This window comes from Cetorhinus maximus, chromosome 23, assembly GCF_964194155.1.
Source record: "Cetorhinus maximus chromosome 23, sCetMax3.hap1.1, whole genome shotgun sequence".
In the NCBI taxonomy this organism is placed as follows: domain Eukaryota; kingdom Metazoa; phylum Chordata; class Chondrichthyes; order Lamniformes; family Cetorhinidae; genus Cetorhinus; species Cetorhinus maximus.
In genome coordinates, this window is record NC_135901.1 from 58982575 (window position 1) to 59008029 (window position 25455).

Here is a 25455-nt window from a genome sequence, read left to right on the forward strand (position 1 = left end):
GGCCTAACCAGTGTTTTAGACAGTTCCAGCATAACCTCCCTGCTCTTATATTCTATGCCTCGGCTAAAAAAAGCAAATATCCCATATGCCTTCTTAATCACCTTATCTACCTGTCCCACTACCTTAAGAGACCAGTGGACATGCACACCATGTCCCTCTGATCCTCGGTACTTCCCAGGGTCCCAGCATTCATTGTGTATTTCCGTGCCTTGTTTGTCCTGCCCAAGTGCATCACCTCACATTTATCTGGATTACATTCCATTTGCCACTGATCAGCCCATCTGACCAGCCCGTCTATACCCTCCTGTAATCTAAGGCTAATCTCACTATTTTATCACCCCACCAATTTTCGTGTCATCCGCGAACTTACTGATCAACCCTCCGACACTCAAAGTCTAAATCGTTTATATATACCACAAATAGCAAGGGACCCAACACCAATCCCTGTGGAACCCCACTGGACACAGGCATCCAGTCACAAAAACACCCTCGACCATCAAACTCTGCCTCCTGCCACTCAGCCAATTCTGGATCCAATTTGCTAAATTGCCTTGGATCCCATGGGCTCTTACCTTCCTTATCAGTCTCCCACGCGGGACCTTTTCAAAAACCTTGCTGAAGTCCAAGTAGACTACGTAGAGTTTCAAAAATGTTTGAGCTGAGGCAGAAACAAAGTCCGGCGATGTTACTGAGGTGGATCCACCCGATGAGAGACCTTGCCTTTAGTTCTTCCCTCACAATCCCCCTTTCACGGACTCAAAACCTATTACATTTCTATCTTTCCACAGTTCTGAGGAAGGGTCATCACAACCTGAAAAATTAACTCTTGATGTCTGCACTGATGCTGCCTGACCTGCTGAGTTTTCTGACATTTTCTGTTTTTAGGTGGAAATAGGCGGTCTTGGTGATGATGTGGATATGTGGCTGGAAGCTCATCTTGGGGTGAAATATTTCCCCATGGTTGTGAACAGCCTGGTTCAGCTTCAGACAGTTGCCTGGAGTCAGTGACGAGGAAGTGGAGTTTGTAGCGGGGACTGAAGACAATGAAAATCCAGCAGTTTTCATGGTCACTTTTTCCTAGTGCTGGCCCCACAAATTCCTAGATTCATTCAGCTAAATTTCACAACCTGCCTTTGTGTTTTTGTGGGCTCTCTCTCACTCCCTTTTTTCTGTTTTAAATCAATTTCACAGAGGATTAGAAGGGGAGGAATTGCAGTCGGGAAACTGAAACCAAACATCACATCAGGATCTGATGGAGTCGCCTGATTAAACATGGAAGGAAAAAGCACCGTACATAGTGGGAAGAAACCATACATGTGTTGTGTGTGTGGACGATGCTTCAGCCAATCATCTGACCTGTTGAAATACAGTCATGCTGGAGAGAATCCATGGAAATGTGGGGACTGTGGGAAGGGATTCAATCACCCATCCCAGCTGGAAATTCGTCAGCGCACAAAGACAGGAGAGAGGCCATTCACATGTTCAGTGTGTGGAAAGGGATTTTCTGATTCATCCAACCGACTGAGACACCAGCGAGTTCACACTGGGGAGAGACCGTTCACCTGCTCCGAGTGTGGGAAGGGATTCACTACCTCATCCAACCTGCAGAGACACCAGCAAGTTCACACTGAGGAGAGACTGTTTACCTGCTCTGTGTGTAAAATAGGATTTGCTGATTCATCCTCCCTCATGAAACATAAGCGAGTTCACACTGGGGAAAGACCGTTTACCTGCACTGTGTGTAAAAAGGGATTTGCTGATTCATCCAACCGACTGAGGCACCAGCGAGTTCACACTGGGGAGAGACCATTTACCTGTTCTGATTGTGGGAAGGGATTCACTCAGTCATTCCATCTGCATAGACACCAGCGAGTTCATTCTGGGGAGAGACCATTTACCTGTTCTGATTGTGGGAAGGGATTCACTGATTCATCCAGCCTGCTGAGACACCAGAGGGTTCACACTAGGGAGAGACTATTTACCTGCTCCACATGTGAAAAGGGATTTGCTGATCCATCCACCCTACTGGAACACCAGCAAGTTCACACTGGGGAGAGACCGTTCACCTGCTCCGAGTGTGGGAAGGGATTCACTCAGTCATTCCATCTGCGGAGACACCAGCAAGTTCACACTGGGGAGAGGCCATTTACCTGCTCAGAGTGTGGGAAGGGATTCACTCAATCATCCAATCTGCTGAGACACCAGCGTGCTCACAAGTAACTGCTCTGGTTGGATTTAGTTCCCAATGATATTCTTGTCTGAAGCATATTGATTGGAGTGTGTTTCTGCTGAGGTTAATAAAGTCCAGCCCAGTTACAGATTCTGTATAAAATTGGAATAAATCAGCTTTGCGATAAACAGTGTGTTGAGTCATTTTGATATCTCGAACACAAGTTAGTTCCTTTTGAAGGACTCTCCCTCTGCCCTGTCTCCTCCATCCTCACTCCCAACAACAATTGTGGGGAGCTCAGGCAGCTTCTTTGTCACTAAGATTGAGACAATCCGATCAGCTGCCTCTGCTGCTTCCCTCCCTCCCACTAACCCACCAGGACAAACTGTCTCTAAATTTCCCCCAATGTCTGAGCCGTGAACACATCTTTTTCCAGTTTCTCTCCCATCTCCTCTCATGCCCTCTGTGTGCACCACCTGCTCCATCGACCCTATTCCCACTAAACTACTGACCATCCAACTTCCCCATGTTTACCGTCATTGTCAATGGTTCTCTCTTTTCAGATACTGTTCTGCTCTCCTTTAAACCTTCCATCATTATAACATCCTTAAATAAAAACAAGCCCTTCACTCTTCTATCTTTGCATGCTGCTGCCCCATCTCCAGCCTCATTTTCCTTTCAAAAATCCTTAAACATTTTGTAATCTCCCAAAACTGTGTCCATTTTTCCGAGAACTCCCTGTTTGAATCCCTCCAATCAGGTTTCTGCCCTGCCTCAGTTCGAAAACAGTTCTTATCAAAGCCACAAGTGAGATCCTATGTGGCTGCGACACAGGTAAACTTTCCCTTCTGGTCCTTCCCGACATGTCTCACCTTCTTGGAGAGGAGACAGCCAGACCTGTGAGGAACACCTCTGATTGGGCAGCGGGCAGAGTTTGAAAATAAACCCAAGGGCAACATCACAGGAAAACTTGGTTGGTGAGAAGTTGCTGTTAGGGAGTGTGTTTAAATAGCTTAAAACTAGAAAGAAAAGCATAACATTTATAAAGAGGTAGCTGCCTGGATTTCAGTAAGGAACACCAACAATAGGGAAGTAACGTTAAATCAAGTCAAAGTGAAATAGAGTCATAAAGTAAACCAAAGTAAGGTAAAGTTAGGAGAAGTGTCGCAAAGTGAAGTTACTGTTAATTTATTCTTACTAGTCCTCCTTACTTTAAGTGTAAAATTAGAAGGAAGTAAAAGGGGTAACAGGAAGTAGTAGTGAGGCTACAAGGCAGGAGAAACAAAGCAGAGCATTGAGTCTGCTTCGAATGCAGAATTATGTTAAAAAGACAAAATTAAAGGTGCTCTACCTGAATGCCCACAGCATTCACAATCGATGATTAAAAGGCACAAATAGTAAGATATAGGGGTAAGATATTATTGCCATTATGGAAACATGGCTGCATGGTGACAAAAACTGGGAACTGAATATTCATGGATACTGGAAGTTTAGTAAAGGCAGACAAGGAGGTGGAGTTGTGCTGATAATAAGGGATGATATCAGTGCATTAGTAAAGGGGATCTCAGTTTGGAAGAACAATGTGGAATCTGTTTGGGTGGAGCTAAGAATTAGCAAAAGGCAGCAGACATTTGTTGGAGTTATTCATAGCCTACCAAATAGTAATGGTAATAGTAATGTATTAATCAGGAGATGATGGAAGCATGTAGCATAGGCTATACATTGATCATGGATGACTTCAATCTACATGTACACTGGGTAAACCAATTGAGCACTGATGCTGTGGAAGATAAATTTCTGGAGGATGTTTGGAATGGTTTTATAGAGCAGTATGTTGAGGAGCCGACTCGAGGACAGGCTATTTTAGATCTAGCGTTATGTAATGTAAAAGGACTAATTAATAATCTTGTTGTAAAAGAACCTTTAGGGGCGAGTGAACACAATATTATAGTATTTTACATTATGTTTGAAAATTAGGTAGTTCACTCTGAAGCAAGGGTGTTAAAGTTGAATAAAAGAAATTATGAAGGCATGAGGGACAAATTGGCTGAGATAGAATGTGAAAATACATTAAAATGTACAGAGGCAATGGATAGTCTTCAAAGAATTATTACATGGCTTACAGCACATAATCTTCCTTCAAGGTGCAAAACCTCCAAAAAGTCAGTCAACCTTGGCTGACAAAGGAAGTTAAGGATGGTATAAGATTTAAAGATAAGCTTATGAATTTGCCAGAAGTGGTAGTAAACCTGAGGATTCGGAAGCTTTTAGAATACAGCAAAGGAAGACCAGGAAACTGGTAAAGAAAGGGAGAATAGCTTATGAATGCAATCTAGAGAAAATATAAAAACAGACTCTAAGAGCTGCTTTAGGCAAATGTGGGTCCATTGCATGCAGAGTCGGGGAATAGATAAAGGTCAGAGAAGCTAAATGATAATTCTGAGTCTGCCTTCACCGGGGAAGATACAAGAAATCTCCCAGATTTAGAGATCCAAGGGAGTAGAGAGAATAAGGAGTTGAAGGAAATTAATATCAGTAAGTATGGGATTGAAAGTTGATAAGTCACCGGGACCTGACATATTAATTAGCAAAATAAACCCACATGGGATAGGAGGCAATGTACTGGCATGGATTAAGGATTGGCGAACAGGCAGGAAACAGAGAGTAGGAATAAACGGGTAATTCTCGTGTTGGTAGGCTGTGATTTGTGGGGTACCGCAAGGATCAGTACTTGGGTCCCAGTTGATCACAATATATATTAACGATTTGGATGTGGGGACCAAATGTAATCCTTCCAAGTTCGCAGATGATACAAAGCTAGGTTGTGAGGTAGATGTAAAGCAGCTATGCGAGGATTTGGACAGACTTAGTGAGTGGGCAAGACCATGGGAGATGGAATATATTGTGGAAAAATGCGAGGTTATCCACTTTGGTAGAAGGAACTGATGTTCAGAATATTTCCTAAATGATAAGAAATTAGAGAGTGTAGATGTACAAAGGGACCTGGGTGTCCTTGTCCATAAGTCGCTGAAGGCTAACATGCAGATGCAGCAAGCTATTCAGAAGGCTCGTGGAATGTTAGCTTTTGCCACAAGAGGATTTGAGTACAGGAGTGGTGAAATCTTGCTTTGATTGTTTAGAATCTTGTTTAGACTGCACCTGGAGTAGTGTGTGCAGTTTTGGTCACCATGCCTCAGAAGGATATTATTGCCATAGAGGGAGTGCAGCGAAAGTTCACAGGCTTGTCCCGGGAATGGTGGGACTGTCTGATGAAGAGAGATTGGACAAACTGGGCCTGTATTCTCTAGAGTTTCGAAGAATGAGAGGTGATCTCATTGAAATCTACAAAATGTTTTTAAAAATAGACAGGGTTGATGTAGGTAAGATTCTTCCACTGGCTGGGGAGTCTAGATCCAGGGGACACAATTTCAAAATAAGGGGGAAGCCACTTCGGACCGAGAAATTTCTTTACTCAGAGAGTTATGAAACTTTGGAACTCTCTACCCTAGAGGGCCGTGGAAGCTCAGTCATTGAGTATGTTTAATGTATAGAGTGGGAGATTTCTGATTAACAGTCATGTAAAGGGTTATGGGGATAGTGTGGGTAAACAGTATTGAAGTGTTTGATCAGCCATGATCGTATTGAATGGCAGAGCAGGCTGGACGGGCTGAATGACCTCCCCTTGTTCCTATTCATTGTTTATGCCCAGCTTTTAGCCTATTTCCGATCTTTCTTCCCACCACCGTCCCCTCCCCCCACCCCACCCCCGCTTGGGCCATCTGCCACTTTCCAGAGTGCTTACCCTGGTCCTGCCGTTATCACATTTTACTTCCTTAATGTCACCATTTGCACTTCATTTAGCCAGTACCACCACCATTAACTATTCTTTGACCTTTTGTTTATGACATCTTTTACCATCTCTCCTTTGCCTCCACCTATCGTTGGCCTTCTATCCAGCTTCACCGGTTCCACCCCCCTTCATCAGTACATATTTCACCACATCTTTACCTCTCTTTAGATCTGAAGAAGAGTCATACGGTCTCGAGACGTTATCTCTGTCTCTCTCTCCACAGATGCTGTCAGACCTGCTGAGTTTTTTCAGCATTTTATGTTTTCGTTCCCCTGTTGCTATGTCTGAGGTGGATCCCCCTCTCCCAGGCCTTGGCTTCCATGTGATGTTCTGAATGATGACAGTATTAACCTTCTCCCTAACCTGTTCTAACCCTTCTGCCCGTTCATTTATTGAAACCAGGGATTCCACTTGTTCTAATGGTGACTTTCCTTGCCTGGCTAGTCATTCCTTGAAGTGAGCCCTTGAATTGTTTGTACATTGTTTTATCATATACCCACGTTTCAGTAACAAATGCTGAAATGTCTGCTCCACACCCACAGGGTTTCATCTGTTTAAAGTCACTAACAAAAAGGTCCAGTTTTCTCCTGGAGTTTGAGACAATCAGCTTTCAGAATGATGCAGAGTTTCAGCCAATGAGGGAGATCCGGGCTCAGCCCCGCCCCTCATTCACTCTGATTGGCTGGAGGAGCAGCTGCCCGCATTCGGTCATCCAGCCCCACCCTCTTCTTCTATTGGTCCGTAGCCGCCGTCAATCAGCCGGGCATTGTGAGTTGCCAGGTGTGAGGTTAGCGTCGGGGGGCGGGGTTTACAAATCCCGAGTGCGGCCCCAGAGCCGATTCTGAACCAATGATCATTCTACACTCTCACAATCCGCCGCTTCCGGCTTCTCTCCGGCACCAACTTCATAAGGAGAGCAGGAGACTCCGAGCATGCGCCATCCACCCGGACAATCCGCGGCAGATAGAGCGGTTTCTGAGGCGCATAGGATTGTGGGTAATCCGGCCGCCATTAGAAGCCGCATCTCAGTTAATCTTTGTCTGAATCTGGGAAAGCAAGAGGAAGATTCTGTTCGCATCTGTGGAAAGAAGTAAAAAACAATTAATGTTACGGACTCGAAACGTTAACAGATTTTTTCTCTCTCCACATATACTGTTAGGCTTGCTGAGTTTTTCCAGCATTTTCTGTTTCTGTTTCAGGCTTCCAGCATCCGCAGTATTTTGCTTTTACTTTAAAGTTGTGAAGTCACCTGAGCCAAATGAGATGCACCCAAGGGTACTGGGAGAAATAAGAGTGGAAGTTACAGAGGCACTGGCCATAATATTTCACTGTGCCTTAGACTCAGGTGCTGAAGGACTGGAAAATTGCAAATGTTCCACCCTTGTTCAAAAATAGGTGTAAGGATAAGCGCAGAAACTGCAGGCCAGTTAGTTTAACTTCAGTGGTGGGAAACGTCTAGAAATTATAATATGGACGACGTTAACACTCACATGGACAAATGCAGATTAATTAAGGGAAGACACCATGGACTTCTTAAGGGGGAAGAATGTTTTACTAACTTCCTGGAGTTTTTTGAAGAGGTAACAGAGAGGGTTGATGAGGGCAATGCTGTTGATGTGGTGTACATGGACTTTCAAAAGGCATTTGGTACAGGGCTGCACAACAGACTTATAAGCAAAGTTATAGCTCATGGAATAAATGGGACAGTAGCCACATGGATACGGAATTGGCTCAGTGGAAGGAAACAGAAAGTCGCTGTTAATGGATGTTTTTCATGCTCGTGGAAGATTTGTAATGGTGTTCGCCAGGGGTCAGTGATGGGACTCGGGCTTTTGCTGATATATATTAATGACCTAAATCTTGATGTAAAGGGAAACATTTCAAAGTTCGCAGAAGATGCAAAACGTGGAAGCATTGAGAACAGTGATGAGGACAGTGTAGAACTTCAAAAAGAAATAGACAAGTTGGTGGAATAGGGCAATCGTGTGGAAGATGAAGTTCAATGCAGAGAAATGTGAGGTGATACATCTTGGTAGAAAGAACATGAAGGGCAATATAAATTAAGGGGCACAACTCTAAACGAGTTGAAGGTGAAAGGAACCTGGGTGTATATGCCCTTAAGTCATTGAAAGTGGCAGGAGAGTCATTGAGAGGGTGTTTATTAAAATATACAATATCCTGGGTTTTATTCATAGGGGCATAGAGTACAAGAGCAAGGAGGTTATGTTGAATTTTTATAAGTCACTAGTTTGGCCTCAGGTGGTTTATTGCATCCCTTTCTGGGCACCACACTTCAGGAAGGATGTGAATGCATTGGAGAGGGCACTGTAAAGATTCGCAAGACTGGCTCCTGGGAGGAAGAACAGCGCTTAGGAAAGTGAATTGGAGAAATCAGGACTGTTTTCGTTAGAGAAAATAAAGTTTAGAGGAGATTTGATAGATGTTTTCAAGTGGGGGCTGGACAGAGCAGATAAGGAGAAACTGTTTCCACCGATCAAAGGACTGAGAACAGTTTTAAAGTGATCAGTAAAAGAATCAACAATGATATGAGGAAAAGCTTTTCAAGCAGGGTCTGGTGTGCTTTTTGTGGGAGTGTGGTGGAGGCAGGTCCAATTGAAGCATTCAGGAGGGAATTAGGCTGTTATCTGAAAAGGAATAATGTTCAGGGTTACGGGGAAAAGATGGGAGAATAGAACTGGGTGAGTTGCTCATTTGGAGAGCCAGTGCAGACATGATGGTCCAAATAGCCTCCTTCAGCGCCAAACCAAATCAGCGATGTGGTAAAAATTGATAATATTCAGTTAAAATAAAAATTGAATTGAATGTGTTAGAGATATCAAAACGACTCAACACACTGTGTTTAACGCAAAACTGATTTATTTGAATTATATACAGAATCTGTAAATAGGCTGGAGTTTATTAACATCAGCAGAAACACACTTCAATGAATATGCTTCAGACAAGAATATCATTGGCAACTAAATCCAACTAGAGCAGTTACTTGTGAACTCGCTGGTGTGTCAGTAGACTTGATAAACGTACGAATCCCTTCCCACACTCGAAGCAGGTGAATGGTCTCTCCCCGGTGTGAACTCGCTGGTGTGATAAAAGTTGGAATGACTGAGTGAATCCCTTCCCACACTCGGAGCAGGTAAGTGGTCTCTCCCCAGTATGAACCCGCTGGTGTCTCAGCAGTTTGGATGAATCATTGAATCCCTTCCCACAATCGGAACAGGTAAATGGTCTCTCCCCAGTATGACCTTGCTGGTGTCTAAGTAGATGGAATGACTGAGTGAATCCCTTCCCACAATCAGAACAGGTAAATGGTCTCTCTCCAGTGTGAACTCGCTGGTGTCTCAGTCGGTTGGATGAATCAGAAAATCCCTGTTTACACACAGTGCAGGTAAACGGTCTTTCCCCAGTGTGAACTCGCTGATGCTTCAGTAGGGAGAATGAATAAGTAAATCTCTTTTTGCACACAGAGCAGGTAAATGGTCTCTCCCCAGTGTGAACTTGCTGGTGTCTCAGCAGGCTGGATGACTGAGTGAATCCCTTCCCACACTCGGAGCAGGTGAATGGCCTCTCCCCATTGTGAACTCGCTGGTGGTTGGATGAATCAGAACATGTGAGTGGCCTCTCTCCAGCGTGAGTGAGCTGATGAATTTCCAGCTGGGATGGGTAATTGAATCCCTTCCCACAGTCCCCACATTTCCATGGATTCTCTCCAGTGTGACTGCGGCTGTGGCTCGACAGGGCAGATGATTGGCTGAAGCCTCGTTCACACACAGAGCATGTGTATGGTTTCTCCCCACTGTGAACAGGGCTCTTAACTTCCATATTTAAAATTCGATGATTTGTGGGTTACGATAAATTGGGTGACACCATCAGATCCTGATGTTATGTTGGGTTTGAAATTACGGACTGCTAACCCTGTGAAAATAGTTCAAAACAGGCAAAAGGGAGTGAGAGAGAACCCACAAAAACACAAAGGCAGGGTGTGAAATTGAGCTGTATGTGTGGGGCCGGCACAAGGGAAAAGTGACCACGATAGCTGCTGCATTGTCATAAAAACTCAACTGGTTCACCAATGTCCTTCTAGGAAGGGAACCTTCCACCCAGTCTGGGCCCACTCAACTCTACCAGAACTTTGGCAGAATCTCCCAATCCCTCATCCTCCACCCCCTAGAAGGACCAGGGTAGCAGGTAAATCACCTCCAAGTCACAGACTGCCCTGACTTGCCCGACATCCAGTGCTGGATGAACAGGACTTTCCTCCATTTAAATGTTGGGAAGACTGAAGTCATTGTCTTCAGTCTCCGCTACAAACTCCACTCCCTAACCATCAATACCATCCATCTCTCTTGCAACTTACGAGGCTGAACCAGGCTGTTCACAATCTTGGTGTCATATTTTCACCCCAAGCTGAGCTTCTGACTTCGTATCACAAAGACCATCTCTTTCCACCTCTGTAACTTCACTCCTTCCTCAGCCCATCTGCTGCTGAAAGTCATCAATTCCTTTGTTACCACCAAACTGGACCATTCTGAGCCAGCCACATAAACGACGGGGGTCATTTAAAATTCTGCTTCCCATGTCTTTACTCGCAGTAAGTCTCGATCATCCAACACCTCTGTGCTCATTGTGCTACAGAGGCTCTTCTTTAAGCAGCACCTCAATGTTCAAATTCTCATCCTTGTTTTCAAATCCTTCAGTGACCTTGTCCCTCACTATCTCTATCATATCCTCCAATCTCCATCCCTCCCATATATCTGGGCTCATCTAATTCAGGCCTGTTGAGCATTCCTGATTTTAATTGACTCACTATTGGTGACCGAGCCTTCAGCTGCCCGGGCCATAAGCTCTGTAATTCCCTACTTAGACATCTCTGCCTCTCTCTCTTATCCTTTCAGACTCTCTTAAAATCCTACCTCTTTGATCAGGCTATTGATCATTTGCCATGATATCTCATCATGTGCTTCAGTGTTAAATATTCCAGTATAATATTCCAGCGATATACTTTGGAACATTTTATTCCAATCAGTGTGCTACATAAATGCAGCTTGTTGTTGTTGATTTGGACATTTATCATCGCTCAGTGAAAATCCTGTAACTCCTTACCAATCAGCATTGTGGGAGCACCTTCACCACAGTGACTGCAGCGATTCAGGAAGAAGGCCCACCAACACCTGACCAACAGACAACTGGGGATTGACAATATCTGCTGCTCTTGTTAGTGACACCCAAATACCAAGAATGGAGTTAACAAAAAAATCTCGGATAAAAGGGGACCGTAGAAATACTTGTTACTAAAACAAAACTCTTAAATTGAATGGACAGTGTGTTTGTCAATCTGATCTCCCCCAGGATCTACCTCCCTTGACAGTCTCACACCGGAAATTGCTGGGTCCAACTGGGTTGCAAACTCCTCGGGGTTAAACCCAGCAGTTTCTCCTCCATCACAAAACTGATGTAACAAAAAAAGTCCCCCATCCAACACCCACCCTAATTCAAACCGGCTCCTAATTGGCCTGTCTGTGTTTCGAGACTCGGTTCTAAAAAACAATACATGAAAGCAAAGCTCTGCAAGGCTAGATCGGAAATTAAGAGATAAAATATTTTAAATATCCAGCAGATCAGACAGTATGAACAGATAAAGAAACATAAATTGGGGCTCAGGTCCCTGACCTCCCTTCAGACTGCACGATAACTCTCGGCGACGGCCGCCGACTAATGGCGGGCAATGTTCCCACAATGCTAAGCGCCCCAGAAACCGCTCTAACTAAAAGTTGTTAATTTCCTGATCGAAGGTCGATTACCGCAATCGGCAGGTGGCAACTATGGCGCCGGGAGAGTCAAGGAGGTGAAGAACTGCAGCAAAATACAGGAGGACAATCACTCGCCATTATTACAGAACAAGAAGCCGCGCATCTGCGCTTGCGCACCCACACCAGGGCCGGGACTAACAACTGTCCCGCATCCAGAATCACCGGGACCTGCAGCCTGGAACTGGGAGTGGGAGAAGCGGGAAGAATGAGGAAAAACAATATAATCCAACACTCACAACAACCTCCAATCCACCTCCAATCCCGGGATAGTGAGACAGAGTTTAGAAACACTCACCAACACGATTCCAGTCAAACTTCCACGAGGAGAGGGGGAGCAGTGACTGTGCCTGCTCTGATATAGCACCAGACCTGTCACTCAAACCCCCCAACTCCGCCCAGTTCACAGCTCAACCTACCAGCTTGCAGCCTCCTTGACCCCGCCCGGCCCAGGTGTGGGACAGTCCAAGGTGAGTCATTTGTGTTATCAGGACAGTGGGGGAGGGGTGAGCTCCAGCACTGTGCTGTGTCCCAAATGGTTCCATCACCCCCTCCCCCAGGGCCCACTAAACACTGAATGCAGACGGCTGATGGACCTTGGGGATCCTCACTGGCCTGCACAGGTACATTATGCTGCTCCCCACCCCCGATACACTCTGTAAACAAGTTGTTTTTCTTTTTTTCTGCTGCCCCTTCACGTAAACATCTTGTTTCATGCAAGTTTTGTTTGAGACTTGTTCAGGGCTATGGGGCAAAGGCAGGGACGTGGCATTGGGTAAATTGTCCCTTCAGAGGCCTAATACAGACACGACTGGCCGAATGGCCTCCTTTTGCTGCAACCATTCTATGATTCTCTGACTTGTCTCCATCCCGCTGCTCCACTCAAAGTGATTCCCACCTTCTGCTTTTGTCCCTGGATCCCTGTTTAACCAAGTAATTATCTCTGCCCTCATTTGTTCCTTATTTCTTTGAGTCCTAGTTTTCCTTTCTTATTTCTCCCATTTGCTTCAGGTACATTCAGACTGTTGTTATCGTGCCATTCACACCTAATCTAGAAACAGCTTTTGTGTTTTTAATTGTCCCATTACCACTCCCTTTGACCTTGCATTATGAAGCCTTTTGTCAGTTAATCTCTCTCGCCCTGCAGCCTTTCATAGACCTTCCCTTCTGTTCCTCTTCCACCTTTCAATGGCTCACAGACCTGAAACGTTAATCGTGTTTCTCTCTCTACAGATTCTTCCAGACCTGCTGAGTGTTTCCAGTTTTTAATCTTTTCATTTCGTATTTTAAGCATTGCAGTAATTTTCGTTTCTCCATTCCAAGCACTCTACCCGACATTATTAATAATTCAATTCAGTTATTCATAAATTAATTTATCTGTACTTTATGTCTTGAAAACTGATTATTTCTTGAGCTATTTATCAGTTATTAGTGTCTTTAAATGTTACAATTTCACAACTTCTCACGATTTCCCCACACTTTCTGGCACTAATATTAAATCCTTAGTAATCTTAAATGGAAGGGTCAGCCCAGCATTGACAGACCAGTCAGTTTAACCTCTTGTGTGGGAAAGCATTTAGAAGCGGCAATTCAGGTCAAAATTAGGTCACTTGTACAATTTGTTCAGGACAATCGTATTGAACTAAATTTCTTGAGTTTTTGATAAGGCAACAGAGAATGTTGATGAGGGTAACACGGTTGATGTGCACATGAACTGCTAAACGGTATTTGATACAGTGCCAAGTAACAGGCATGTCAGCCGAGTTAAAATCCATCGGGCAGAGGCAGCATTGGCTGTGTGACAGGCAACAACATGCATGGTGAACGGTTGCTTTTTGAAATTGAGGAAAAGTATACAGTGGGATCACAAGGGGTCGGTGGTCAGAACACTGATTTCTTGATATATATTATTGATTTAGACTTGTGTGTGCCGGGCTGCATTTCAAAATTTGCAAACAACACCAAATTTTCAAGTTGTGTTTGCAGTGGGGAGGATGGTGATTAACCTCAAGAGGACATAGACACGATGGTGGAATGGGCAGACAGGTGGCAGATAAAATTTCATTCAGAGAGGTGTGAAGTGATTCATTTCGGTAGGAAGGAAAGGCAATACAAGATAAAGGATACAACTGTAAAAAGGTGCAGCAGTTTAATCTGGGGCTTTATGTGCACAAATCATTGAAGATGGAGGGGCAGGCTGAGAAAGCAGTGAATAAAGCAAGTGGAATCCTGGGCTTTAAGAATACGGGAATAAAGTACAAAATCAACCATGTTAGAATAAACCTGAATAAAAAACACTGCTTTGGACCCAAGTAGTATTGTGTCCAATTCTGAGCTTTAGGAAGAATGTGAGAGTTTGGAGGAAAGATTCACGAGAGATCGGAACTTCAATTAGGTTCGGTGAAGTTGGTTTGTTATACTTGGAAGGGGAACAGTTTTCTTGCATCTTTTCTGGACCCTCTGTCTTCACTTCCTTCCGAAATTGTAGCCATTCAGTGGCGGTGATGTTAAAAACTTTCTTTCATGGAATGTGGGCAGGGACAGCATTTGTTGCCCTTGAAATAAGTGCTTGCCACAACATTTCAGAGGGTTATCAAGAGTAACCACATTTCGGTGTGGCTCTGGAGTCACATGTAAGACCAGGTAAGAAGGGCAGATTTCCTTCCTGAAAGGACATTAGTGAACCAGGTGGGTTTTTATGACAATCGACAATGGCTTAATCATCGCCCTTATTGAGACTCGCTTTCAATTCCAGATTTAATAATTGATTTTTAATCCCGCCAGCTGCTGTGGTGGGATTTGAACCCCTGTCCCCAGAGCATCAAGCTGGTTTTCTGGATTATTAGTCCAGTGACATTCCCACTGTGGCACCGTCTCCCCCAATATATATTTTTATTTATTTTTGGCTAACAGTTGAGTATTTGTCAGTATTTTGTTCCATGTGGTTTCTATTCTGAGTTTCAGACAGTTTCTGTGCCAAGTGAACGAGGTGTTTAAAGTTCATTCATTTGCCCCTTTTCCATCTCCATGTCCGGGAAAGACACAGAGAATAATGTCCCCTCATTAAGTATCTATTCACGATACTGAGATGGACAATTCCCGCTCCCCATCTTTCTGGTGGATAATGGATGCTCTGTTACATTTAGGTTTCTCTATAATTTGATCGCTAATTTTATTGAGTTTTTATATATTTATTTTCCCCGAGACCCAGACCCAGGGTAACGGCCGCCATCCTGTTTCAGCAGGGAGCAGGGCGCATGCGCGGCCTTCTTGTGGATGTAACAGTGAGTGAGTCCATGGGACATTTACATATTCAGAGTGAGAGGTGCTGATCCTCAACCTCTGGCGATACTTCAGCCCCACAATCCTAATCTCTGGCTGCCCAGTGTAAAGGGCAGGGGGCGGGGTGGTGGGTTTGTTAAATCAGAGAATCTTATCCTGTAACTGTTCATGGGCCTGTTTAACACAGGGATTTCTAGATCCAGGATGGGTCTGGTCACACTGGCTGCCGACCTCTCTTCCATGGTCTTGTCCGTGCCCGCGGGTCCCTGGTGAGGGAACATGCAATATCCACCGGTACGCTTGATACCTCCCACAACCGGTGGGTACCTCAGGGTACAGAGTGTCTCATAGACACTGGAAACAACATTCTGGTTTATTTAGGAAGGCTCCCTTTGCTTTTGCTGGGACTTTGTTGCTGATTTGAATTTCTTTCAGTTTGATTGGACCACATGTTTGGGTGAAGAATGTACCAAAGAAACTCGAATTTTCGGCTTTGAATTTCTATCCTGTACATACAGTGAATATTTTTGTAAACTCCGTTTACAGGGTACAAGAGGGAGATGATTTGCAGATAGGAAACTCAAACCAAACATCACATCAAGATCTGACAGAGTCACTCGATTCAGCAGGAAACATAGAAAATAGGAGCAGGAGCAGGCCATTCGGCCCTTCGAGCCTGCTCCACCATTCATTATGATCATGGCTGATCATCCAACTCAATAACCTGCTCCTGCTTTCTCCCCATATCCTTTGATCCCTTTCGCCCCAAGAGCTATTTGTAACTCCTTCTTGAAAACATTCACGGTTTTGGCCTCAACTACTTCCTGTGGTAGCGAATTCCATAGGCTCACCACTCTCTGGGTGAAGAAACTTCTCCTCATCTCAGTCCTAAATGGTCTACCCCATATCCTCAGACTGTGACCCCTGATTCTGGACTCCCCCACCATCGGGAACATCCTTCCTGCATCTCCCCTGCCTGGTCCTGTGAGAATTTTATAGATTTCTATGAGATCCCGCCTCATTCTCCTGCACTCCGGCGAATTTAATCCTAACTAACTCCATCTCTCCTCATATGTCAGTCCTGCCATCCCAGGAATCAGTCTGGTAAAAATTCGCTGCACTCTCTCTATAGCAAGAACATCCTACCTCAGATAAGGAGACTAAAACTGCACACAATATTCCAGGTGTGGTCTCACCAAGGCCCCGTATAATTGCAGCAAGACATCCCTGCTCCTGTGCTTGAATGCTTTCGCTATGAAGGCCAACATACCATTTGCCTTCTTTACTGTCTGCTGCACCTGTATGCTTACCTTCAGCAACTGGTGTACGAGGTCACCCACGTCTCGTTGCACGTTTCCCTCTCTCAATTTATAGCCATTCAGATAATAATATTCCTTCTTGTTTTTGCTACCAAAGTGGATAACCTCACATTTATCCAAATTATACTGCATCTGCCATGCATTTGCCTACTCACTCAGCTTGTCCAAATCACACTGAAGCATCTCTGCATCCTCCTCACTGCTCACCCTCCCACCCGGCTTTGTGTCATCTGCAAATTTGGAGATATTACATTTAATTCCCTCCTCTAAATCATTGATATATATTGTGAAAAACTAGGGTCCCAGTACCTATCCCTGCGCTACCCAACTAGTCACTGCCTGCCTGCCATTTGGAAAAAGACCCATTTATTCCTACTCTTTGTTTCCTGTCTGCCAACCAGTTTTCTATACCTCTCAATACACTACCTCCAATCCTATGTGCTCTAATTTTACACGCTGATCTCTTACGTGGGACTTTTTCGAAAGCCTTCTGAAAGTCCAAGTAAACCACATCCACTGGTTCCCCCTCATCAACTCCAGTACTTTCATCCTCGAAACATTCCAGTAGATTTGTCAAGCATGATTTCCCTTTCATAAATCCACGCTGACTCTGTCCCATTCTGCCACTTTATTTTTCCAAGTGCTCAGCTATTACATCTTTTGTAATGGACTCTAGAATTTTCCGCACAACTGACGTCAGGCTGACTGGTCTATAACTCTAGACATTGGACCTGAATATCATTGATCTTTGACTGTGGAAGGAGAAATATTTGTCTTTTCTGTCTGTGGGAAAAGATTTCAAATGTCAGTGTGACTGGCAAAGCACCGAGACAGACACGCCCGAGTGAGAGTGCTCCAGTGAACTGACTGTGGAAAGAGCTTTAACCTGTTACACTATCTGAAAAAAACATCTCACCATTCACAGCGGGGAGAAACTGTGCAAGTGTTCTGTGTGTGGACAAGGATTCAACTGATCATCCAACATGGAGAGACATGGGGACACTGACACCATGGAGAGACCGTGGAAATGTGGGGACTGTGGGTTAGGATTCAGATCCCCATCTGTGCTGGAAACTCATCAGCGCACTCACACTGGGGAGAGGCCTTTCATCTGCTCCGAGTGTGGGAAGGGATTTACTCTACTAACCCACCTCACTTCACATCAACTTGTTCACTCTGACATGAGACCTTTTGAATGTTGCGACTATGAGAAGAGCTTTAAAAGCAAAAGGAATCAGATGATACACCAGCGAGTTCACACTGGGAAAAGGCCATTCATCTGCTCTAACTGTGGGAAGGGATTCACTCAGATAAGTACCCTCACTTCACATCAACTTGTTCACTCTGACAAGAGGCCTTTTAAATGTTCTGACTGTGAAAAGTGCTTCAAAAGCAAAAAGATTCTGCTGATACACCAGCAAGTTCACACTGGGCAGAAACCATTCAACTGCTCCAAGTGTGGGAAGAAATTCACTCAACTAACCCGGTTCACATCACATCAACGTGTTCACTCTGAAAAGAAACTTTTTAAACGTGCTGACTGTGTGAAAAGCTATAAAAGCAAAATGGGTTTGCTGACACGTCAGCGAGTTCACACTGGAGAGAGGCATTTCAGTTGCTCCATGTGTGGGAAGGGATTCATTCATCCATCTCTCCAGCTGACACACCAGCGAGTTCACACTGGAGAAAGGCCATTCACCTGCTTCGTGTGTGGGAAGGGATTCATTTATCCACCCTGCAGACAGAACAATGTATTCACAAGTGAATCCCGGGGTTGGATTCTGCTGTTATTGTTGCTGCAAATCACATCCAGGACTGAACCATGCTCATTCCGACAGTTGGGGTTTGTTTCTGCTGATGTTAATAATCCCTGTCACTGGGCTGGAGTTTAATATCCTGGATAAAGGTTAAATCAATCAGCTTTGTGTCAAACATTGTCGACATATTAGTCGAGGCATTGAATGCAAGAGCAAGGACGTTATGATGGAGCTGTATAAAGAATTAGTTAGGCCACATTTGATGTACTCTGTGCAGTTCTGTTTGCCGCACTATAGGAAGGATGTGATTGCACTGGAGAGGGTGCAGAGGAGATTCACCAGGATGTTGCCTGGGCTGGAGAGTTTCAGCTATGAAGAGAGACTGGATAGGCTGGGGTTGTTTTCCTTGGAGCAGAGAAGGCTGAGGGATTAACTGATAGAGGTGTACAAAATTATGAGGGGCATAGATAGGGCGGATAGGAAGACATTTTTCTCTTTAGTGGAGGGGTCAATACTCAGGGGGGCATAGATTTACGTTAAGGGGCAGAAGGTTTAGAGGGGATTTGAGGATTTTCTTTTCACCCAGACGGTGGGGTCTATCTGGAACCTGCCGGTGAAGCCTACATCCCATGAATGAATTTTAAAAGAAAGACAACGCTTTCATCCCAGAAATCAACTGAGTGAACCTTCCCTGAAATGCTTCTAATACGACTCTATCCATCCTCAATATTACCCATAACTATGTTATCATAAGGTGCAAATGGTATGAGCTGGAACTTGGTCTTTTTTATTTTTCAATCCATTTACTAACAGAATCTGCCCCTCTCATCTCCAGATTCAGACAATGATTAACTGAGACTCAGTCTCTAATGGCGGCCTTAAAAGTGGATAAATCCCCAGGCCCAGGTGAAATGTGGGACTCAGTGCCTGAGGGAGTGGTAGAGGCAGGAACCCTCACAAGAGTTAAGAAGTATTTAAATGAACACTTGAAACACCACAGCTTACAGGGCTACGGGCCAAGTGGTGGAAAATGGATGAGAGTAGATGGGCTTTGATGATGACCACTGCAGGAATTCACCAAGGTTCCTTCGACAGCACCATCCAAACCCATGATCAATAACATCTAGAAGGATCAGGGCAGCAGATAGATGGGAACACAACCACCTGGAAATTCCCCTCCAAGTCACTCATCATCCTGAAAGGGAAATATATTGCCATTCCTTCACTGTCGTTGGTTGAAAATCCTAGAAGTCCCTTCCTAACAGCATTGTGGGTGTAGCTACACCACATGGACTGCAGTGGTTCAAGAAGGCAGCTCATCACCACCTTCTCAAGCAGAACTAGCGTTGGGCAATAAATGCTGTCCCAGCCAGCGAAGCGCATATCCCATGAATGAAGAAGAATAAACAGGGCATGAGTGATTATTGTGGCCAGGAGAATGAAACAATGTTTTAAATTATCAATACAGTAAGACCTATTCCAGATAAAAATTGTCTCTCAAACATTCAGGAAAGAATTAAACACCTTGAACATATCAAAGTGAGTCAAATTAATTTGAAGAAGGAAATAGAATCTGGATTTAGAAAATATCCACGAAGAGGATGTAGGTTAACAGAGAGCTGAAGAATCTTTAAAGTCTGTGCATAAACTTTTGTTTGAACCAGATGTAATTACAACATGTCAATAATTTAGAATTGTGTGGGATGATCAGCAGATGGGGAGGATGAATCTAAGTCGATAGTTATCACATTCTAGCGGAAAAGTTTTGACATTTATTCTTGGTGGCAGCTCAAGTGTTTGTGTTGCTGATTCTGATCATTCAAGTAGGTTTAGTATGTTATCTACAGTTTGTCATCAAGAAATTAGGAAAACAAGCTCGTAGCTTAGAAATAGTGAGGTTAGTCAGAAATCAGTTGTGAGAAGTCAGAAAGGATATTCCCTTCTCAAGGTGGAGAGATCTGTGAGAAATAACTGTCTAATTAACCTTATAAAATCTTCAGAAATTTAATGAACATTACAGAAATAGTTCTCTCTCTCTCTCTCTTCCTTGTATAGGAAGAAAGATTCCTGGGTTGATAAACATAGGACAGCGTACCCTTATGATAACTCATCGGGATGGTCTCAGTAGTTATGGGATGGAATTTGTAGTGGTGATTGAAGACAATGGCTTTTGTCTTCAATTTTTAATTGGAGGAAATTTCTGCTCATCCAGTACTGGATGTGGGATAAGCAGTTGGATAATTTAGTAACAGTGGAGGAATGGAGAGGGATGGTGGTGAGGTAGAGCTGGGCGTTGTCAGTGTACATGTGTAAAGTAACACGGTGCTTTTGGATGATGTCACCTAGTGGTAGCATGGAGATGGGAAATAGGAGGGGGCAAAGAGACATCCTGTTTTTAGGATGGGTCAGGATGGTGGATTAAAAGGTGAGAGGGACAGTACCAGAAGAGAGTGAGACAAAACTGTGAATAATATCAGCTAACATGGAGAAGTTGGGTGATCAGTAGATCGGTGAGAGTGGGGTCAGTACAGCAGAAAGTGGGTCTCGTGGACAAGATGAGCACTGAGAGGACATGAGGGGAGATGGGAGAGAAACTGGAGAAAATGTGAATTCAGGGTTCAATTTGTCCTGGTGGGCTAGTGGAAGGGAGGGAAGCAGCAGAGGCAGCTGATTGGATTTTCTCAATCTCAGTGACAAGGAAGCTCCATGGGTAGAATTTTGCCCTTGGCGTGCAGGCTCGGCGGGGGCGAGTGGGGCAGTCAGGAAGCCGCCCGCTGCCTGCAATCAGGCCCGGAAGGCAATTTCATGCTGGGGGCCAATTAAGGCCTGCGCTGCGTGAAACGTGAGCAGCAGTGCTCAGTGCTGCCTGTGCGGGCGGGGGGAGGAGTGCGAGCTGGGCGAGTGTGACCTTTGTGCATGCACGCGAGAGCGAGCTACATAATCTCCCTGAGTCAGAGAGCTGTCTCCGGGAGATGGATTGATTTGAAAAAGAAATTATAAATTTTATACAGGTTATGAAACATGTCCCCTCATATCACTCTGTCACATGATCAGGGAGATGTTTTTAGTTAATAAGATAAAAGCAAAATACTGCAGGGCCGTACTTCTTCAAGACAGGCATTCCTGGAAGAGAAGTGTACTAAATAAGATAAAAGCGAAATACTGCAAAATACTTTTTGCAAAAAAACAAAACTCTGTCTCTCCAGAGATGCTGTCAGACATGCTAAGTTTTTCCAGCATTTTCTCTTTTTGTTTCATGTTTTTAATTCAAGTGTAAAATTTGATTTGCTTCAGGTGACCTCGTCCCGCCCGTGGATGAGGTTTCCTGATAAAGGTAAAGGCCGCTTGGTCTTTTCGCCCGCCTGCCAACCATTAGGTACGATGGGCAGCGTAAATTTGAATTTAATTAACTTCTTAGTGGCCTTACAGGCTTCTTAATTGTTGGTGAAATATTGCGGGACTGCGCGATGACGTCGGGACACTCGCCCACCGAGCGTAATTTCCTGCCCCATGAGCTCCTCACACTTGTTGTTGGAGGTGAGGAAGGAGACGGGGGTGAGGAAGAACCCTTCAAAAGTAACTAACTTGTGTCTGAGAGATTAAAAACACTTGACACATGGTGAGTTTAACACAAAGCTGATTTATTTGACTTTTATCCAGGATATTACACCCTATAACTGACCTGGAGTTTATTAACATCAGCAGAAAGAGACCCCCATGAACATGGTTCAGTCCTGGATGTGATTTCACAACAACATCTAATCAGTGTAGTTACTTGTGAACTCGCTGGTGTCTCTGTAAATGGTATAAGTGAGTGAATCCCTTCCCACACCCGGAAGAGGTGAATGGCCTCTCCCCAGTGTGAACTCGCTGGTGTCTCAGCAGATGGGATAAGCAAGTGAATCCCTTCCCACACCCGGAACAGTTGAACGGCCACTCCCCAGTGTGAACTCGCTGGTGTGTCAGCAGATGGGATGACTGAGTGAATCCCTTCCCACACTCGGAGCAGATGAACGGCCTCTCCCCAGTGTGAACCCGCTGGTGTGTCAGCAGGCTGGATGACTGAGTGAATCCCTTCCCACACTCAGAGCAGGTGAACGGTCTCTCCCTAGTGTGAACTCTCTGGTGTACAGTGAGTTGAGATGATCGCCTGAACCCAGTCCCACAGTGAGAGCACCTGAACAGTCTCTCATCAGTGTGAATGCGTTGATGACACATCAGCGCCCCAGAGCTTTTATAGCATTTCCCGCAGTCTGGACATTGAAAGGGCCTCTCATCAGTGTGAACTCACTGGTGTCTCAGCAGGCTGGATGAGGTAATGAATCCCTTCCCACACTCAGAGCAGGTGAACGGCCTCTCCCCTGAGTGAGTTCGCTGGTGTTCTGTGAGATGAGGTGAACATCTGAATCCAGTCCCACAGTGAGAGCACCTGAACGGTCTCTCATCAGTGTGAACACGCTGATGACGCATCAGTTCCTCAGACCCTTTCCAGCACTTCCCACAGTCTGAACATTTAAAAGGTCTCTTATCAGTGTGAACTCGCTGGTGGGTCTTCAGGCTGGATGACTGTCTGAATCCCTTCCCACACTGGGAGCAGGTGAATGGCCTCTCCCCAGTGTGAGTGCGGCGATGAGTTTCCAGCTTAGACGGGTATCTGAATCCCTTCCCACAATCCCCACATTTCCACGGTATCTCCCTATTGTGAACGGTGCCTTTTCCTTCCATGTTCAAAATCCGATGATATTTAGGTTTCGATAAATTAGCCGGCTCTGACAGATCCTGATGTTTGGTTTCAGTTTCCTGACTGCAAATCCTCCCCTTCTAATAACCTGTGAAATTGATTTAAAACAGAAAAAAGGGAGTGAGAGAGAACCCACAAAAACACAAAGGTAGGTTGTGAAATTGAGCTGAATGAATCTGGGAATTTGTGGGGCCAGCATGAGGAGAAAGTGACCATGAAAACTGCTGGATTGTCATGAAAACCCAACTGGTTCACTAATGTCCTTCAGGGAAGGGAACCTGCCACCCAGTCTGGGCCTACACAAGACTTTGGCCCACAAGGGAGGAGAGGAAGACAGAGGTGGGAGAGGCAGAGTGTGAAGGGATACCTACAACACAACAAGAACTTTGACAAAGTCTCCAGAAACCTCAACCTCCACCACCTAAAGGAACAGGGTCACAGGTGTATGTGAACACCATCATCTCCAAGATCCCTTCCTAGTCACACATCATCCTGACTTGTCTGGATCAACAGAAATTTTCTCCGTTTCAATATCGGGAAGACTGAAGCCATTGTCTTCAGTCTCTGCTACAAACTCCACTCCCTGACCACCGGCTCCATCCCTCTCCCTGACAAATGTGTGAGGCTGAACCAGACATTGATAGGGACATAGGAGCAGGAGTAGGCCCTTCAGCCCATCGAGCCTGCTCTGCCATTCAATCTGATCAAAGTCTTTTTCCCACACTATCCGCATAGCCCTGTATGTAATTGCTCAATCTGTCATCCATTCCTTTGTTCCCTCTAGATGTAACTATCCTAAGAGACTCCCGGCCGGCTTTCCACATTCAACCTCCCTGTAATACAAAACTCTGCTTACTCGCACCATGTCTTGTTCACCCATCACCCCTGTATCCACCGACTTACAAAGCCTCTGGGTTAAGGAGAACCTCAATTTTAAATTTCTCATCCTCGTTTTCAAATCCCTCCATGGTCTCTCGCTGCCTACCTCTGTAATCTCCTCCAGCCTCACAACACTCCGAGATATCTACACTTCTCTAATTCCGACCTGCTCAGCATTCCTGATTTTAACTGCTCCACTTTTCGTGTCTCCCCCAACAGCTGCCAAGGCCACAACCTCTGGGACTTCCTCCCTAAACCTCTCCACCTCACTTTCCTCCTTTAAGATAATCCATAAAACCTTCCTCTTTCAGTAAACTTTTGTCCATCTGCCCTGATATCTCTTCATGTGGCTCAGTGTCAAATGTTGCTTTCTAACACTCCTGTGAAACACCTTGGTACATTCTATTACACAATAGAATTAATGATTTATCATTTCAGGGTGGGAAGAATTTGATGGTCAACACAGGCACTAAAGTGGAAGAGAAATGGACTGTAGCGCAGGAAAAACAATTCCTGAAAGATACTGTGGGAAGATAAAGCTGGTGAGCCAGCAGCACATAGTCAGGGGATGGGCAGCAGTGGAAACCTCATTAAGTCACAGTTGGCAGAAGGAACAGTAAATTCCGAAACATAGTTAAAATACACTCGTAATTAGTGACAGAGAAAGTTAGAAAATGGCAGAGAGGTGATCAGGGAGGGCAGACGATGAAAAAAAGCAATAAATGGACATGGATTCAGATCCACAGTAAAGGAACCACACCAGCCCTAGAGTCATGAAGCCACGAAACAGATAACAGAGCACAGCACTAAAAGCTCTCAACTGCAGATGAATAGTCAAAAATACTCAACTCTGAAACAATACAGTTTTTAAATTTAAAATTTCCTGCTGGATCCTGCAGCTGGAAAGATATCAGAAGCACTGGAATCAGAGAAAAATCTTCCAGCTGAGGAAATACCCAGGGAGCGGGATGACTTCACCGTGTAATTGTCAATGTGTGATGGTGTCACACACATGGGCACAGAACATCTGGGTCTGTGCAAACCAGTGATCACCTCACTTTATGAAGGATGTGAAGGTCCTTGAGAGGGTACAGAGGAGATTTACCAGAATGGTTCGAGGGATGAGGGATTTTAGTTGTAAGGTTAGTTTGGAGAAACTGGTGTTATTCTCCTTGGAGCAAAATAGGTTGAGGGGAGATTTTATGGAGGTGTGTAAGTTTATGATAGGTTGAGATAAGGTAGATAAAGATGTTCACATTAGTGGATCATAAAAGGATTACAGACACAGATTTAAGATTTGAGGCAAGATCTGCAGGGGGGTGGCGGGGGGGGGGGGGGGGGGGGGGGAGGTGGGGGGGTGGGGGTGAGGTGTGAGGGAAAAAAAAATTACACAGTGAGTGATTGAGTGAGCTGGAACTCAATGCTCACAGTCAGAGGCCGATAATATTCAGGTCCTGATGAATCGAGTGACTGTTAGATCTTGATGTGATGTTTGGTTTGAGTTTCCCATCTGTAAATCCTTCCCATTTTACATCCTGTAAAAAGATTATTAAAAAAATCCATCACTGTCAGTGCAGGATAGAAATTGCAAGAGACAAAAATTCCTCTTGGTTTGAGTTTGCTGTGTGCAAATTC

At 44.7% G+C, this 25455-nt stretch overlaps 1 protein-coding gene and 2 pseudogenes across 1 annotated transcript in view; 1 reads left to right on the forward strand and 2 right to left on the reverse strand.

The window, feature by feature from the left end:
- The window catches only part of LOC144698065 (uncharacterized), a 53739-nt pseudogene extending 51410 nt beyond the window's left edge, over positions 1-2329 (forward strand).
- Positions 2330-6873: 4544 nt separating this feature from the next.
- The window catches only part of LOC144698066 (uncharacterized), a 30224-nt gene continuing 11642 nt past the window's right edge, over positions 6874-25455 (reverse strand). The window contains exons 2-3 of the mRNA XM_078569993.1: positions 9022-9620; positions 6874-7066 (exon numbers count right to left, since the gene is read on the reverse strand). Of these exons, the coding sequence (XP_078426119.1) occupies positions 6874-7066; positions 9022-9620 (792 nt within the window). The remainder of the gene's footprint in view (positions 7067-9021; positions 9621-25455) is intronic.
- On the reverse strand, positions 21972-22925 carry LOC144698572 (uncharacterized; annotated as a pseudogene).